The sequence below is a fragment of the Ascaphus truei genome, chromosome 6 (assembly GCF_040206685.1).
Source record: "Ascaphus truei isolate aAscTru1 chromosome 6, aAscTru1.hap1, whole genome shotgun sequence".
NCBI lineage: Eukaryota > Metazoa > Chordata > Amphibia > Anura > Ascaphidae > Ascaphus > Ascaphus truei.
The window spans coordinates 120,529,579-120,549,401 of record NC_134488.1 but is presented as its reverse complement, the minus strand read 5'-3'; the positions used below and the strand labels follow the sequence as shown (position 1 = coordinate 120,549,401).

The following is a 19,823-nucleotide window of genomic DNA, read 5'->3' as shown; positions in this document are numbered from 1 at the left end:
TGTCTGAGATCAGATGCATTGTAAGGAACCCCGACTGTCTCTAATAGTGTGTCTGATATCAGATGCATTGTAAGGAACCCCAACTCTCTCTAATAGCGCGTCTGAGATCAGATGCATAGTAAGGAACCCCAACCCTCTCTAATAGTGCGTCTGAGATCCGATGCATTGTAAGGAACCCCAACCCTCTCTAAAAGCGTTCCTGAGATCAGATGCATTGTATGGAACCCCGACTGTCTCTAATAGCGTGTCTGATATCAGATGCATAGTAAGGAACCCCAACCCTCTCTAATAGCGCGTCTGAGATCAGATGCATAGTAAGGAACCCCAACCCTCTCTAATAGCGCGTCTGAGATCCGATGCATTGTAAGGAAACCCAACCCTCTCTAAAAACGTTCCTGAGATCCGATGCATTGTAAGGAACCCCAACCCTCTGTAATAGCGCGTCTGAGATCAGATGCATTGTAAGGAACCCCGACTGTCTCTAATAGCGTGTCTGAGATCAGATACATTGAAAGGAACCCCAACCCTCTCTAATAGCGCGTCTGAGATCCAATGCATTGCAAATTCTTCTATATTTGGTACAATTTTCAAGTGAACACAATGATGCCTGTGAGGGCGTGGATGTAAACTTTGCCCAAACGAGATAAGGAGGGCGGGTGTAGTGATCAAAATGTAAAAATCCCAAACACCAGAGAATCAGTGGTGCTCACTGGGGAAGGTGAATTGTATAATACTGGGATAGAAAAGGATCCCCTTATGCGGCACAAAGAGCACCTAATTAAATTAAAAATCAATTTTATTATAATGTATTAAAATAAAGGTGTGAGGGATTGAGGACAAAAAACATACCAAAACTTCTGCATTATATCTCTAGAGAAAATGGTGAAAAATAGATGCTGAGTAAATTTCCTATAGATATTAATAGAACCTAAAGAACCCAGGTAAGTGGGTGGGTATAGTAACCCCTCCACCACTGAGCAACATGCACTGTAGATGTTTGCTCAGTTGGTTAGTACTAGGAGATACTTCTGACAAATATTTTTTGGGAAGTGTTGAATCCAGTTCTCAGCTCTTTGGCTGATTGAAAAAATAAGTATAAGAAACAACAAACATACTCTGCATAAATTAATAAAGATGCACAAATATAAGTGTCAGAGCGTTCTTGCTATCCACGGCCACTGTCTCCGAGACGCTCTGACATGACAGGGACGCCCTTGCCCCTCCGAAACAGCCGACGTCGTCCTACCCTGGCGAATACTCTCCAAATTTTTATATTTTGTGTTTACACGTTTGTTTTGTTTGTTTTTTGTCCTCAATCCCTCACAATTTTCCAGCGACCTAAAAATTGCAAGGACCCCTTAAGAGATGCCCGGGGCACCCAATGGTACCTAGGAACCCCTGTTGATAAACACTGCATTAAGGTCTCTACCATCACACTCAGACAACTGTGTTCCATGTTCCTCCTTTGTCTGTTTATGGATTCATCACAATATTACACACAAGATATATGTATATGTATATGATTTTATTTTTATAAACAAGGAAGTATTTTTATTTTTAACCATAGCTAAATAATAAAAGGTTAATGATAGGGGGTGCTGGGACAAGGGATGTCATGCGCACATGCTGAAACTTGGTGCACATTCCCCAACGCTGGCATTGTCCCAGCGTGATTAAAGGTTTTCCTGTCATTGTTTGGACCACATCTTGTGCTCTGCGCCGCTCCTCACCAGAAGCTTTTTAATTGCTGGCACATGAACAAAAAGGGGGTGTGGTTTATGCAAATTTGGTGATCCGCCCCAGTCGCAACAATTACTGTAAGAACAGTTTATAGTAAAAGTGGGACAAGTTTGTTAATGGCTATTTTGATGTGAGTGGAGGCTTTTTACTGACAGATATTTAGTTATTTGTTTGGTTTTCGTCTAAGAAGGGGAACAAATGTGTCTGGTTGCTTCATTCACAATCAGGGTGGTAAATTACGTTTTCCTAAAGCCTGAGACTAAACAAGTTATGGTGATTAAAAAAGTGACCAAAACCCTTCACCGTACATTGTACAGCAAATAAAAATACTACTTGTGAGCACATTCACGTCTCAGACAGGTCAGCAACCCTGTCTTTCCCAATTATCTCCCAGCATACAATGCGTCCACTGCAGCAAAGGATTCTGGGTAATGACATGCAAATGAGCACACAGTATCACCGGTAAAGCCTGAGCAAAATGAAAAAACATTTAGAAGAAAAATGGGTGACTCCTTAATATAACAAAAGTCAATGGCCCCAGCATATTACTCTATTGTCCACCTCCCCTGCCCCTGCGTGCGGGCGCTTATGAGTCAGGGAACGCTGCTACGAGGAGGAGGAGAAACCCAATGTGTATGTGACGAGAAATAACCAAGTCACTGTTTTCTCTTCCCCGAAAAGATTGCTCACCGAACTCTTAAATGGTTACTGCGATGTTAACGGTCATTACCGTTAATGGTAACGAGTGGGAATGAGCGATCGTCAGCAAACGTTTACAAAGCGGTGTAATATTGTCCATCGTGACGATCGGGAACAGCAGTCGGTTTGTTGAGTTTTAAAGGTCAATAGTAATCGCTCTTTAGTCGAAAAATGCCGCAGCACCCTAAGGAGATTATTTCTCAGATTCTTTCGGGAGCAAAATTGATGGAAATTTGAGCAAGGGAAAAAAAAGGTGACAGAATTATCCAAATCCCACTATTTTTCCTCTGTTGCTGTTTTTGCTGAATCTAGGTGATACCTCCATGGATTTTTGGATTGTACCTGGTATATAATATGTACTGTTAAGCTGGTTTTTGTAGGTTTTAGTAACGGTTACAGTCTGTGCTGCAGCTTTGCTGAAACCACAGTGTCTAGTCTGAGTATTCTAGGCAGCGGTTTTACGTCTAACGGCTGAACTCAACTGTGACAGACCTGCTCAATACCACTCAGTTTCTCCAACTGAAGTCCCACTTTCTGGCTCTGCAAAAGTTTTCTTTCAAGGTAAAAACCTGATATTCTAAAGCAGTGCTTTCTAACCTTTCCTCGGTTAAGGAACCCTATAATTATATTTTGAAATTCTGCAGAAACTCGAGTCTCTCTAATAGCGGGTCTGAGATCAGATGTATTGTAAGGAACCCCAACCCTCTCTAATAGCGCGTCTGAGATCAGATGCATTGTAAGGAACCCCAACCGTCTCTAATATCGAGTCTGAGATCAGATGCATTGTAAGGAACCCCAACCCTCTCTAATAGTGCATCTGAGATCAGATGCACTGTAAGGAACCCCAACCCTCTCTAATAGTGCGTCTGAGATCAGATGCATTGTAAGGAACCCCAACCCTCTCTAATAGTGCGTCCGAGATCAGATGCATTGTAAGGAACCCCAACCCTCTATAATAGCGCGTCTGAGATCAGATGCATTGTAAATTATCCTCTATTTGGTGCAATTTTCAAAAATTGGGTACCGGAGAGATGCTCGCGGAACACAAGGGTACCTAGGAATCCCTGTTGAGCAATACTAGTCTGATGGTTACTATGTATCACAGCCTCTCAGCCACTGTACAAAACCAAGGATTCAATGGGGGTTATTCCTTAAACTGCAATAGTGCCCATCGGGAACTATCGCACAGAAACTCCCCTGAACGCAAAGGGAAATCCAATGCGATAGTGCCAAATATTTGTGCCACGTTTAGCAAAGGAAAACTTCCCACTGCTTTCAATGCGATACATTTTATTTGATAAATATGAGTTTTTTTAACACTGTTTTGGCCCCAGTTTTGCAGCCAGGGACCTTTAGTGAATAGGCACCTCAGTGTGTACGTCCGGATCCGCGGTAACCTCCTATCTGCCAGCGTTTCCCCCCTGCGCAACGTGGCGCACAACCCGCCCGGTAACCACACTGACCAATCATCATCTTGTTATGTGATCGCTTTCAGAACCCTGGAGATAACGTAGCAGCGGCTGTGCCTCTGTACGGCACGGAGACGGAGAAACAGAACCCCGGCGCAGAATGTCGCTGCCAATGGACATATTACCGACAAAAATAAAAGAAACAGTCATTTTATTCCTTTCCCCTGAAAATTTGGACTACGGCTGCAAGGATCCCTTGTTATTTGCTATGTGTCCTCTCTGGCTGCGGAAGGGTTAATTGGCTCTTGCATTTGGAACCTAGCGCTCCCCCCCCTTGGCATCTGAAGGGTTAAACACGTGGTCATTATGAAACCAGTGTTAAGAATGGCGTAGTGTTTAAAGGGCGTCATTGCAGAATGCACTTTTATGCAAATTCTCCTTATAAATCTACTTCTAATACACACGTAATCGTACAATGTGAGTGTGCAACGTCTGATCTGGAGAAGTTCTAAACCAGGGGTGGCCAACTCCAGCAGGGACAGATGGAGCCACCTGTGCTGAAGCAGGGATATCCAGAAAACCTGACCTGTTGGTGGCCGTTGAGGACTGGAGTTGACCGCCCCTATTTGAAACCATCAAAACTATTTGGGGCAAAACCATTGGAAAATAATGATGCCAGATTTAAGGGAAAACTCCAATTGCTTTCAATGGATTTCAATTCCTTTGCTAAACCCGGTGCTGTATTTTTTTGCCTGAGTTTTGCAGTTGTGAGAAAAATCTCAACAACATTTTTTTAAATAGCTGTGGTACACACACACACACGCACGCACGCACGCGCGTGCGCACGCACGCACACGCACGCACGCACGCACGCGCACGCACGCACACACACACACACACACACGTTCCGTGAGAATGGTGTTTTAATGCCCTTGCTCCCAGCGGAGCCTATGGCACAGGTCCTAGACTAACGTGTACTAATGAAAGTGACGTATAACGTTTCAATGTAAGCAATCAGCACTTATAGAATTATAATTAAAGGCCCCCGATGAAGCCAGTTACGGTGAAACGTACGTAGCGTACGTCTGATGTCACCGTCACGTGACGTCGGCTCATCTGTGAGGTGTGGGCTGTGTACCATCTGAGTGCTTCGCAGAGTGCTTCCGTGGGCAGCAAGAGCACTCAGACCGTAGGGTTAGTCTCTCCTATCTCTGCAGTTGTCCTAACTTGCTCTGTAAAAGGCTGGATATTTATATTGCCAGATATATGTATGGTTGCTTCACTTTAGCCACCATTGCGTTCAGTCTGGCTCTGCATCTCCCTAGCAGACATGCTTATGTATAACTGTGTATACCCCATCCAATTTACACTATATTGGTTACAGGAGATTTGAGACATAATATCATCTGAAGTATTTACACTTATCAATGATATAGAGACTACCCTCATTCATTATAGGGTCCATTAAAGTTTAATAATAAGAGGTATATATATATAACACTCCTCCATTAAACACACTACCACACCTCTCCGTCCTTTTAACTATTTTTGTTTGTTCTGTATATGTGGTTTTTCCAAACAGTTTTATTTTAACAATTATATAATAAAATTAAGTTTTAATTAGGGTGTCCTCTCTCCTAGTGCCACATTATAGGGATTCTTTCTTTCCACCCGTTTGCTAATACCCCATTCCCTGTGAGCAGCACCCTCTCATCACTGTTTGCTTCACTTTCCCTCTCTATGCTTGAGCAGAGTAATATCTGCAGCGTTCATCTGTATGCAGATCCCTTTTTCTATATAGAATTATAATTACATGCAAACATATGACGCTTTCAATGCTTTGAGGGCTTTTTATGATTTGTGATAAGACTGTTTGGGGCTTATTCTGTAAGCCCTGTTAGCGCTGTAATGTGCGATCTGCACGGAAAGCCCCATTCAAGTCAATGAATAAGCCCCAATGTGTGTACGGGATTTTCTTTTGTTCCTTGTAAAATAATTCTGATGCCATCAGGTGTATAATGCAACTGGACATTGTGAAAATCTATAGGAGTCTGCACTTTATTTTACACTTATCTTGATGCTTTGTTAATAACAGAGTCATTAGCTTCTTTGTGTAATATATATATATATATATATATATATATATATATATATATATATATATATATATAGTAATATTTCCATTTATTTTATGTATGTATATATATACATTTGCAAAATGAAGCAGGGATAGGTTTCACCACACTTAGTTAAGTTATGGTGGGTAAAAAAAAGTGCATAGCGAGTATAACCAACCCACACTGATGAGACCCATTAAGGTCGGAACGGCTGTCTATGGGTGGGTTTACCTGCTATGCATCTTAACCCAAGCTGTGCTCAAAGCTGTGAAATGCAGCAAGCTTAAGCTTATAGGGGACCATGTTAAATGGTTTTGTAGCAACAGGTGGCACTGTGTGTTCATTTGCATGTCATTTCCCAGAATCCCTTGCTGTAGTGGAAGCGCTGTGTGCTGGGTGCTGGAGCTTGAGAAAGGACCGTGAGGTCCGAAACGTCGCTCCATTTTTTCTGTCACTACCCCTGATGCTTGCTTTGTTCTATTAAACTTTTTTACAACTAAAATTTGGTGAGTGCTGCGGATCTTCTTTGGATTTCTGTCATGTGTATATTTGTTGCTGGGTGGTGATCCTGGCTGCACTGCAAGCACCACAACTGGAAAGATAAGTTTTTTGCCCTTTTTTTCTTCTCCCATTTAGAGTGCCCTGAACTATTTTGTGTTTTATATATATATATATATATATATATATATATATATATATATATATATATATATATATATATATAGTCAAATAGAACTGTTGGCACTCCATAGGTGCTGATAGGCTGTAGGTGCTTGTCCCATATGGATAATATAGACATACATTACCGTTCCGAGGTCTGGTAAAGCAAGAGACAGCACTCAATTGAAGAAAACTTCACAAAGTGTATTAGTGAAAATAGTGGTACATCAAGAAACCCAACGTTTCGGTCCTCCAAAATGGGACCTTCCTCAGGGGGACACAAGTGAAGTTTTCTTCAATTGAGTGCTGTCTCTTGCTTTACCAGACCTCGGAACGGTAACGTATGTCTATATTTATATATATATATACACATGCAAGGCAATAGGTTTTGGGTCTCTCTGGCAGGGAACGGGTGCATTTTGCACAGCACCACAAAATCAGCTTAGCAGCGCGGAAAAAGCTAGATGACTAAATATGTCTCTATAAATAGCTCAGCCAATAGAAAACTTTGCATGATAGTTGAACGAACGTTAATGGTTTGGTTTTTGTTATTGCTCAAAAAATACCTCAATATTCACAAAGGCTCCTGACACTTTAATCTGTGCCCTAGGCCCGTGGCCACGTGCTCAGAAGGTTTTGAAGAAGGAATTAAAAGGTTTACATTAATAAATAAATCATTCTTAACTCCCCACTGTGGAGAGGATGAATAATCTGACGTGTAATGTAGATCAGGGGTGGGCAACTCCAATCCTCAAGGCCCACCAACAGGTCAGGTTTTCAGGATATCCCTGCTTCAGCAGAGGTGGCTTAATCAGTGGCTGAGTCGAGTGCTGTGGAGGGTTTTTGTCACTTATTTTACCCACCATAACTTAACTAAGTATATATATATATATATATATATATATATATATATATATATATATATATATATATATATATACACTGCCTGGGTGCAAAACTGTAGAAGAATGAGTATAGAGTAGGGGTAAGGATTAGGCACACCAGATGAAAGATATTTCATAAAGTGTATCTATGTTTTGGCTCTCACATGAGCTTTTTCCTGAGAATGCCCTTGAATATTGACTGAGTACATACAGTGCTATGTGTATAAGTCAAATCTGTATATGGAGTGCCTCAGGTATTTGTTTTTAATTAAAAGAAATGTATCACCACTGACTAACACGGCTATTTTCTGCTATATATATATATATATATATATATATATATATATATATATATATAACCCCTTGCTGCAGCGGAAGCACAGTCTGCTAGGTGATAATGGTGAAAGGCAAGGTTGCAGACCTGTCTAAGACATGTGAATGTGCTCACAAGTGATCTTTTTATGTGCTATACTGTATATATATATATATATATATATATATATATATATATATATATATATATATACATATATTCAGTATTATGCACACACAGAATTCTTAATATACTATACAAAAGATAGATAGATATGTAAAGCACACTGACAGAAATGACTTGCTTAGCTGCTATGTTAAATAGGTTACACAAAAATACAATGCACAAGGCACTCTCTCTCTCTCTCTCTCTCTCTCTCTCTCTCTCTCTCTCTCTCTCTCTCTCTCTATATATATATATATATATATATATTGTATTGTTGTATTGTATGTCTTTATTTATATAGCGCCATTAATGTACATAGCGCTTCACAGTAGTAATACATGTGGTAATCAAATAAATAACAGATAATATAAATAACAGATCATTGGAATAAGTGCTTTAGACATAAAAGTAACATTAAGGAAGAGGAGTCCCTGCCCCGAGGAGCTTATAGTCTAATTGGTAGGTAGGGAGAACGTACAGAGACAGTAGGAGGGAGTTCTGGTAAGTGCGTCTGCAGGGGGCCAAGCTTTATGTATCATGTGTTCAGAATATCCACAGTGCTATTCATATGCTTCTCTAAGCAAGTGTGTCTTAATTTGGGTCTTAAAGGTGGATAGAGAGGGTGCTAGTCGGGTACTGAGGGGAAGGGCATTCCAGAGGTGTGGGGCAGTCAGTGAGAAAGGTTTAAGGCGGGAGAGGGCTTTAGATACAAAGGGGGTAGAAAGAAGACACCCTTAAGCAGAACGCAAGAGTTGGGATGGTGCATAGCGAGAAATTAGGGCTGAGATGTAAGGAGGGGAAGAAGAATGTAAAGCTTTAAAAGTGAGGAGAAGAATGGAGTGTGAGATGCGGGGTTTGATCGGAAGCCAGGAGAGGGATTTCAGGAGGGGAGATGCTGAGACAGATCTAGGAAAGAGTAGAGTGATTCTGGCAGCAGCATTTAGGATAGATTGGAGGGGAGACAGGTGAGAGGCAGGAAGGCCGGACAGCAGGAGGTTACAGTAATCAAGACGGGAGAGAATGAGGGCCTGAGTCAGAGTTTTAGCAGTCGAGCAACAGAGGAAAGGGCGTATCTTTGTGATATTGCGGAGGAAAAAGCGACAAGTTTTAGAAATGTTTTGAATGTGAGGGGCGAATGTGAGATATATATATATATCTCCATACACGTATATACACAAGGCACTCAATATAAATAAATATATATATAGTGCAGAATAAATGAGTTCTTCAGTATTCCTGATACCTTTTTTTACCTAAAAAAAAGGTATCACCTAATACTGAAGAACTCATTTATTCTGCACTATCGCAACTGGACTAACAGGCTATTTTCTGCCCTTTTTATATATATATAATATATATATATCTATATATATCTATATATATCTATATATATCTATCTATATATATATATATATATATATATATATATATATATATATATATATATATATATATCCCTACACATATATAAACAAGGCTCTCACGGGTCTTAAAAAGTAGAGAAAAAATATTTAATGCAAAAAAAAATTCGTTTCGGTTCTTGAAAACGGTTCCTGATAAAACCGAAACGTCAATTGTTTGCACTAAACTTTTTTCCTCTATTTGTTAAGATCGGTGAGTGCCTTGTGTATATATGTGTATGGATATATATTCACCCCCCCCCCCCCGCCTTCCTACCTCTGTCCCACCCCCCTGCCCCTGATTGTTGATACCGATCTCACACTGCTCGGTTAACACTTCTCAGAACATCTTGTGAAAGTTTAATCTTGTAATAATTGAGCAATTGTTTGAACAATTAGGCAATTATTTAACTGCAAAACACACACACACACACACACACACACACACACACACACACACACACACACACACACACACACACACACGGGTGTGTGGGTGTATGTACATATATATATATATATATATATATATATATATATATATATATATATATATATATATATTTATATATATATATATATATATATACACGTATACGTATATATATATATACGTATTAATATATATATATCATTTCCAATTGCAACACCTAATGTCTCTATATCTGAGGATTAAGCGGTTTTTTTTAAGCTGAAAAGAAACTGGCTTGAAATTCGTTTTTAAACCAAAATTAAGATTTGACATTTTCCACGTTCTTTTAGGGGAAAAAAATAAATAAATCGAACTTCAATCTGACAGCCAGATATTTGCCATTCTCAGTTACAAAGTGTTCACACATCTTTAGCCAAATATATTAATATATAATAATGGAAAACAAATCGAATAAACGTACAATGAAAAGCAGAAATCGGAACGAAACGCGCTAGCAATGTCTAAGCGAATGTATTTTATACTATAAACAATTACCCGCCATGGTATTAAATAGTACTATAGTATACCATGTCACTATGGAACGGCACATGTATAATTCGTTTTATCAAATAAACAACATAAGTAAAAAAAAAAAAATTACTAACACGGGCTTTGACTGATAATATTAAATTGCTTCTTTTGTATCTGTTATTTTTGTGTATTTAAGGTTGATACTTTCTACACTTTATATTTGTGTATGACGCTTTCTTTGTTCTTTCTGTGAGAATTATTCTACATTATATGGCAAACCCCCAATCAATAAGAGACTTTATACAGAGGAGAGAGCGATGTATTATAACGCGTAAAAAGGATGAAAAAAAAACCGCAAAACGAATACAGTACCGCAAACTAACACAATAAATCGTACAATCAAAACAGTCACACGCAAATGATATATTTAGTTGATACTGTGTTTGAATATTCAGAAATTAAGTATAAGAAAATACATTTTTTTTTAAAAGAGATGGGGTGGGGGGGGGGGGGGGGGGTGGAGGGGGGGGGAGACAAATTGAAATAAAATAAAAATGTTGAGATTAATGAAAAATGGAAAACGAAGGAATAAAGTGGTAGGAATTTGGGGTAAAAAAAGGCCTCGTTTCTACATTAAATGGGGCAGGGTTGTGTTTGGGGGTATTGGGGTACGCTGCTAAATTAAATACACACCTCCCTTTAATTGATGGAGGAGGGACTCTTCTGTAAATTAGTGGAGACCCCTTCTCTCCCCCTCCCCCTCCTTTGTCTATAGCTCAGTTCTGGAGGTCCCATGGACATATCTGCTCTGATCGCCGTCTTTATATGATTGGGGTGGGGAGAGAAGGGCTGGATATAGGGTACAGAAGGACCACCATAACCATTTCCCACAAGCTCCTCCAAGTCTCAAGTTTCAAGACTTAGATTTCCCCACCACACCCTCCTCCCTCCAAAAAAATGAGCAGCACCCACCTGCTGATCCACAGACTATTTGAGCCAGTAGAGTGGACCCCCACCTCCTCCTCCTAAATCAACAGGTGGTCCAGGAAGACCACCCAGAGCTGATGACCATCTATGTGTATATAGATCACCCATCCTCAGCTCAAAGTCCTCTGTCCCAGGCTATGTCAGTAGGTCCTTTCTCTGTGCTGTTTTGCTGGCGGTTTCGGGTGTTATTTAAGCTCAGACATGAACCGCCAAGGGGAAGGAAGAGGAAATTTGGTACCAGAAGGAAAGAGTGGGGGCCTCGGATTACCGCCCCAAGCCTGAGTGTGAGAAAGGAGGGGGGTGGGGGGAATCCAGATCCTGAAGCATGTAGGGGCCCTGGGTGCACCAGCAACAGCTCTCAGCACCTACCTTGATAGTACAATCCATAGCACCTTGATACACCTTGTCTTCTCCAGGGCTTTCAAGATGCCATGTTAGGCAAAAGTGCTGCTCACTGCGCAGAGAGGGGCCGGATGAGAGGCTGTGTGTGTGGTGTATGTGTGTAGTGTGTATCAATGTGTGTGTGTGTGTCAGTGTGTGTGTGTGTGTGTGTGTGAGAGAGAGAGAGAGTCTGTGTGTCGTTTTGGGAAGTGAGGTCACAGCTTGGTTTCCTTTTGGTGACAGATGTTGCAAAAGTTGAAACTTCAAGTTGTGCCTGTTCATTTTTTAAAAAACATTTGCCTCACTTGTCAGTAGAGGGGGATGCGAATACAATAGGGGGCATAGCAGGGGTGGTGAGGTGCATATAATAACAGGGGCACACAGGAGGGGGAGACACTGATGCAGAATAAAAGACTATTGATTATAGCTTTGCTTGTATGGGAATCAGGGAGCAATTATTATGATCTGCTCATTCCTGCGAGGCTGTGGAAGAGGCTGGGGTGGGAGCTGTCCAGGGGGATAGGTGCTGTTTAAGGGTGGGACTGAACAGGAAGTAGACCCTTTTCTGAAAGAAGGTTGTTGCCCATATTAAAGGGTGCGGTCCATAAAGTTGACACTTTCCAGGGGTGGGAGGTCTAATATAATTCTTGACACACTCCCGAGGCATTTGCTAATTTGAACTATTCTTCTACCCTCTGGCCTGCAGAGGGGCGATCCCACACCTTGTCAAATGTCCTCGTTCCCATTGCACCTACAGTAGGCTCAGAGGTTGATGTTGGTGCTAAGGGGTAAAAGAGCGTGGCCCAGACCTTATGGTGATGGAGAGTGTGTGGGTAAGAAGCAGAGAGCACACATACAAGAAGGATAAATCAGAAAGACACTTATTATCACAGGGGACCCCAGCTCATGTTGGGGGGCACAGGAGTGACTAAGAGTTTCCATGGCTAAGTGACACTCAGTGAGGCAGAGCTCTACTGGCTGAGATAATACACCTCTTGTTATCTCCATCTGCAGTTTCTGCTTGCACCTAAACCACAACACTTGCAACATCGCCTACTTAGTGACTTCTCAGTGAGACAAACACAGCTGGGCACAGCGTGTGCAGAAGTGGAGGGGGAGGAGAAGCTGGTGACAGGGAAGCCCTGGGACTGACACACCTCTCCTTCTCTACCCAAAATGATACCAACACGGATATGGAGAAGAATAAGTGCAGGAACCCCCCCCCCCCCCCTACAAACCCAGGACAGACCTCACAAGTGTTTGTAATAAATCACAGGAAGAAAGGGAAACGTTTCGGCCAGTGGTCAGGACCTTTCTCCAAGCCCAGGTAGCACCTTTGTAGAATTTCTGGCTAGAAGAAAACTGCAAAGGAAGACACTGCACAAAGAAAACAAAATCCAACTGGAATGCGATCGCCCCATAATTGCACTAATTTTGTCTTGATTTTTGGGAGCCTATGTACTCAAATTTTTTATATATATATATAGAGGTATCAGTACCGTGTTAGCCGAGCTTCAATAATCAAAAAATAAATAGACGATACCGTTCTGTGGCTAACGAAATGCTTTTATTTGTGCGAGCTTTCGAGATACACTGATCTCTTCTTCCGGCGATGTTACAATGAATGAAGCAAGCAAAAGCTATACTATAAACAGTGTCTATTGGAATGTTATCTGTGCTGGTCCTTCCCCCGGTGTGGATGTGTTTTATGGCTGGAGGTGTCAAAAGGTTCCTGAAAGCAAGTGATGAAAGAGTGTGTATGTGTATCAGTGTGAATTATATATATATATATATATATATATATATATATATATATATATATATATATATATATATATATATATATAAAACATTTATATAATATATAACCTTCATAAAATGACTAAAGTGGCCATTATTTGTTGCTTGAATTGCATTGCGTCATTTTGAATACCGGATTGATACAGTTTAAATGAAAGCAGAATCATTTGTATTTTATTTACTTATAACTGGAGTTAGTAAATATAAACGATTAGTGTCATATAGTAGCCATACTGTGAAAATAATAAATTTTATTAACCTATATAATAACACATCTGCGCTGCGTCAAATACATTTTTAGATTAATACATTGCAAATTAATTCTGTGCTAACACTATTAAGAGCCTTTTTCCGGTCTATAGCAAAGTTACATTTTTTAAAACACTTCTTTTTTTTGGCGCACAAAAAAACATATATTTTTAGTACATACCATTTACACCTGCACACCAAGCGCAGTCCAATTATGTGCGGCAAAAAAATAATGAAGAAATCATTTTTTCCGTACATCTGACGCAGATTGAGATATTTCAGGTTAGCATAGACGCAGCATGCAAGTGCAATTTAAAATGGGATTTTTACCTGTGCCAACTTTGTACCAAAAAAGGTGTTTGCAACTCTTAGTGCATAATCCCCATAAACTCCAATATGTTTTTTGCTTTACCTTTGCCCTGGTTTTGAATCCAGGAGATGTTGATCAATGCAGAAGTGGTGCAAATCTGGGGCAAAAATAAGTGCACTGAAAAATACTATTGATTTCAATAGTATTTTATACATATGGTACAAATATATTGCAAGGGATTTGTATCACTGCAAGGCACTGACATATTTTTGCATGATGTGAAATGTTAGAATCAATGACTTCAGTGTAAGTAAATGATATGAACCCAGCTCATTTTCAGGTACTTTCTGCCTTACGTTAGTTCTGAAGTTGGCCTTCCGAACCACACAAAACCCCTTGTCTTTCCCGGAGAAACGTGTGTGTTGGCATTTTCAACTCTGATTCCATTACTAAATGTCCTTTATTTCTATATTTTCTATAGCTGGAGGTGATAGCGCCTCTTGTGGTGACTATGGGGATATTTATTTTGAAGGAGTTTTAGCATTTAACACACATTAGCTCAGGAATGTATCAAATGTATTAATAGACTAGTACATGCTGACTTCATTCTATTCTGTGACATATAATGATAATGATGTAGTGAGAGCACAAGGCATATTATTAAATAGACTGTGTGGTCAATGTTATCATACTATATATATCGTTATTGGATCAGTCACTTGTGCACTGCCCTGAGGAAGGTCCCCCTACGAGGACCGAAAGGTTGGCGGAACCGGGGTTCACAATACACATTTTTTGGATTATTACTGCGGTGTGCTGTCTTCACGGGATTTCCCTGGTCACTACATGTCTGTGTATATATGTGTGTGTGTGTGTGTGTGTGTGTGTGTGTGTATATATATATATATATATATATATATATATATATATATATATACATATATATATACATATATTCAGTATTATGCACACACAGAATTCTTAATATACTATACAAAAGATAGATAGATAGATATGTAAAGCACACTGACAGAAATGACTTGCTTAGCTGCTATGTTAAATAGGTCGCACAAAAATACAATGCACAAGGCACTCTCTCTCTCTCTCTCTCTCTCTCTCTCTATATATATATATATATATATATATATATATATTGTATTGTTGTATTGTATGTCTTTATTTATATAGCACCATTAATGTACATAGCGCTTCACAGTAGTAATACATGTGGTAATCAAATAAATAACAGATAATATAAATAACAGATCATGGGAATAAGTGCTTTAGACATAAAAGTAACATTAAGGAAGAGGAGTCCCTGCCCCGAGGAGCTTACAGTCTAATTGGTAGGTAGGGAGAACGTACAGAGAAAGTAGGAGGGAGTTCTGGTAAGTGCGTCTGCAGGGGGCCAAGCTTTATGTATCATGTGTTCAGAATATCCACAGTGCTATTCATATGCTTCTTTAAGCAAGTGTGTCTTAAGTTGGTTCTTAAAGGTGGATAGAGAGGGTGCTAGTCGGGTACTGAGGGGAAGGGCATTCCAGAGGTGTGGGGCAGTCAGTGAAAAAGGTTTAAGGTGGGAGAGGGCTTTAGATACAAAGGGGGTAGAAAGAAGACACCCTTAAGCAGAACGCAAGAGTTGGGATGGTGCATAGCGAGAAATTAGGGCTGAGATGTAAGGAGGGGAAGAAGAATGTAAAGCTTTAAAAGTGAGGAGAAGAATGGAGTGTGAGATGCAGGATTTGATTGAGTACCGTGTTAACCGAGCTTCAATAATCAAAAAATAAATAGATGATACCGTTCTGTGGCTAACGATAACATTCCAAGAGACACTGTTTTTAAGTATACCTTTTGCTTCATTCATTGTAACATCGCCGGAAGAAGAGATCAGTGTATCTCGAAAGCTCGCACAAATAAAAGCATTTCGTTAGCCACAGAACGGTATCATCTATTTATTTTTTGATTGTATATATATATATATATATATATATATATATATATATATATAGTGGGTTGGAGTGGGAGCGCTTGGCAGGACCCCCTGACTCTCTTTCTCTTAGAGAGCACGTAACTATACCATACGAGACCCTGCTGCTTGTTTCATTTTGGATTTTGGATTCACTTGGACGTATTATTCTCTAGCTAGCCCTTGCCTAATATCTATGTGCCTTTGAAAGCACTGCTAGTGGGGATTCTCTACATCTGAGAATAGTGACACATTATGTTACTGTGACTGCAATCTATTACGACTACCAGCACTAGTAAGGACTTATCCACCTCTTGACACACTGTATATTTGTCTCTGTGTATTACGTCTACCTAGGTAGTGAGGTGAGGATTTACCCTTTTTACAGTATGTATCCCCAATTTTGCAGCAACTTCACACTGATTTTTTGCACCTTCAGGTTCACCTGTATACAGTCTTAGGCCGAGTCCACGGTCCCTGCTGGCGTGCTGAGGCGCGCTGAGGCGCAGGGAAAGCGGGTGCTTTCCCTGGCCTTGCGGTTGCTTACCGCAAGCGCTCTCAGCAGCCGTCAGGGGGCGGTCCGGGGGCGGTCCGGGGGCGGGCGCGTCACTGGCCGGGGGCGGGCCAGTGACGTCACGGAGCTGGTTCGCCCTCATTGGGCGAACCGCTCACGTGACCGGCCTGTCTCGCCGGCAAGCGGGGGAATTTTAAATTCCCCTAAGACCTGCGCTTCCGCAAGCGCGCGGAAGCGCAGGTGAGCCCCTACTAAAGCCGCTCTAATTGCGGCTGTAGGGGCTCAGTGCTGAGCGGGAGCGCGCCTCAGCGCGCTTCCGCCAGCAAGCAAGTAACATGGCCGAGGCCTTAGAGTGTTTTTTCTATATGTTAACATCTCCATAGGATATTGGCTTTTTACTCTTATCCATGTCCACTTTGGCATACTAGTGTCTTTATTAGCCTTGTCTGTCTCATTGACATTCGTTTAGGCGATAGCAGCACTGCACTTGTTGTGGACATGTGGCAGGGGGCCCATGCTGTGTTTTAACAATGTTCTGCACTATTTTTTATTATTATGCGACAACTAATAAAATTGTGATTTATATGTTGGTAAACCTGAGTGCTTCCCCTGGGCTTCTTTCTCTGCAAAATCACACACACACACACACACACACACACACACACACACACACACACACACACACACACACACACACACACACACACACACACACACACACACACACACACACACACACACACACACACACACACACACACACACACACACACACGTAACAGTCTTGCACACACAGTCTCCTCAATAATTCTGATGCGTGTCGCATAGAGCATAAGATAAAAATATAGTTACCAGAACCAGTCCGAGACAGCACACAGTAGTTAGAAATGCAAAATAAATTGTATTTGAGAATACACAGGACACAATAAAAATATTGAGAAGGAGTAAAGACACTGACTGGCACTGAGTTTGAAGCAGGGGAACCTGGTTCAATTCCCGGTGTCAGCTCCTTGTGACCTTGGGCAAGTCACTTTATCTCCCTGCGCCTCAGGCACCAAAATATAGATTGTAAGCTCCACGGGGCAGCGATCTGTGCCTGCAAAATGTCTCTGTAAAGCGCTACGTAAAATAAAAAAACTAGCAGCGCTATACAAGAATATGCTGTTATATATATTTCATTACTTTGACCTATTACTATTCAGTTAAAGCTGGTACAATATGTAGCAGTGCTCTCAAATGAAGCTCTTTACATATACTGGAGACACACTTCTGACTATTAGAGAAGTGATGCCGTAAGATCCTCTAAGGGCAAAATAAAGGTGTGGCACTGTATAACGTGCCTTAAGGATCTATACCTGTGCATTTGTAATCGCTGAGGCCGGGCAAAATAAGGGTAACATGTTTATTTAGGAAATCACCTAATGGTTTAATTAGTCTTAGCTTGCGCAACACAGGCGGGGGGGGGGGGGGAGGAAATGAATATCCAGTAAACGAACTGATGTGTTCACAAAAACGGAGAAAATGCATATGGTCAAACAGGAGACCATATACTCCCGCTCAAGTTATACCTAATAGCCAAAGAACACTTAATGCTCATGTGACCGCGTCACTTTCTCTGTATCTTGATACATATGTTTTCTGTACATCTTGACACTTGGGTTTGAGCGGTATCCCTCCATCATCTATTATAGCTGAAGCAGGGATATCCGGAAAACCTGACCTGTTGGTGGCCCTTGAGGACTGGAGTTGCCCACCCCAGGTCTACTTAATAAAGTCTCCTGGCTGCAGAAAGGGGTAGATCAGGGCAAACACAGCCCCCGAGCTAATGAATCCCACAGAAAGCAAAGGAATGTGTTCATTTGATAAAAATGGTGGAATTCCTTTACCCCGGTTTTGCCCTGGTTTTGCCACGATATTGCCCTGGTTTTGCCCAGGTTTTACCCCGGGTTTCGCCCCAGTCTTTCCCTGGTTTTGCAGCTGGGAGACTTTAATAAATAATCCCCTGAAGCAGCCAGCCTGCATTGAAATGATGTTGATACTTTGTTGCAGAGGTATCAGCTTCAATTGCTTCTCTGCATCAATCAATCCCTTCACACACATTGCAGGCCTCTCTGGCAGTGAAATTGTTAAAGGTGCTAAAACATACTGGAAAAACACATATTTTTATTCATATCATCGTTCATGAATATTGGCATGAACACAATTTTTTTTTTTTAAACGATGTAACATGTATCGAAACATATCTGAGTGCTATGTTGTACACTTTTGGGGATAGAACAAGATGGCTCCTATTTTCTTGCTACCTGTAAAATTCAGCAAAGACCCCACTAGGAGTCACATATTTAAAATGCATTTCCCAGGGTCCGTTTTAGGTAACAGCCATACTCGTTACACATATAGTCCCTGCTGTGTTTCTCGTTACCACATCTGCTGGGAAGCGGTTCCATGCATCTCCTGTCACTGAAATCTCTTGTTTAAGTCAACACCCATCCAGCTTCATTGTTTAGTGTGCAAAATGCTGCCCTACTACCCCTTATTGATACCACCGGGGTAATTAAACGCTTGCTTTCAATCCCCTGGTACATTTTTTTAAAGTAGCTGGGAAGCATTTAAGGTGCTCTCCTTTGGACCACGTTTCCTTAATGTGCTGTAGGAGACTTGGACCCATATGTACCAAGCAGTGCTATCCTATAGGACACCTTCCAACGCTGAACAAAATACCTTACAGCACTAGGGGGTAGATGCTCAGGGGTCCGGTAAATCTGGCCTTCTAACATGCTGTTACCTAAGTAGGTAACGTCCGTTAGCGTCCCTGACTTTAACGTGTATCCACAAAGCTAAATACATGCAAAACCAACGTCCGTCAGTGATCTCATTAGCGTGCGCCTAACACCAGTGTCGGATTTTAAAAAAATGCCGCCCTTAGGTACTTACCTGGTGCCGCCCTCCTCCTTCAGCGCTGCGCCAACCCATTGCTATGACAATGTGATGCCGTGTGATGTCATGTTGCCATCAGCCCCAGAATTCTGCCGCCCCCCCTAGGCCTGGGCCTAGGGGGCCTAGTGGTAAATCCGCCACCGCCATGTGAAGTTAGCACTGCCTGGCGTTAGCTTCACTTAACATGTCTTACCCATAGGGGGCGTTACTTCCGTGCAGACCCTAGATAGGTGTTTAATTAAAGTGGGGAAAAAGAGAAGACAGGAGAGGAAAATAACCGGGTAAATAACAAAACAATGGTTCAATCAGACCTACCCGAGGTCTTACACTGACCCTGTAACAGACCCAT

General features: G+C 41.2%; 1 protein-coding gene across 3 annotated transcripts in view; it reads right to left on the bottom strand.

The window, feature by feature from the left end:
• The window catches only part of LOC142497785 (Friend leukemia integration 1 transcription factor-like), a 43,814-nt gene extending 31,947 nt beyond the window's left edge, over positions 1 to 11,867 (bottom strand). For 2 of the 3 annotated variants that reach the window (XM_075606087.1, XM_075606089.1), the window contains exon 1: positions 11,687 to 11,867. In XM_075606087.1, the coding sequence (XP_075462202.1) occupies positions 11,687 to 11,704 (18 nt within the window). In that variant the 5' untranslated portion in view covers positions 11,705 to 11,867. Of the gene's footprint in view, positions 1 to 11,302; positions 11,493 to 11,686 lie in introns of those variants that run through there. The other variant, XM_075606088.1, reaches the window with a different exon arrangement.
• Between the last annotated feature and the right edge of the window lie 7,956 nt (positions 11,868 to 19,823).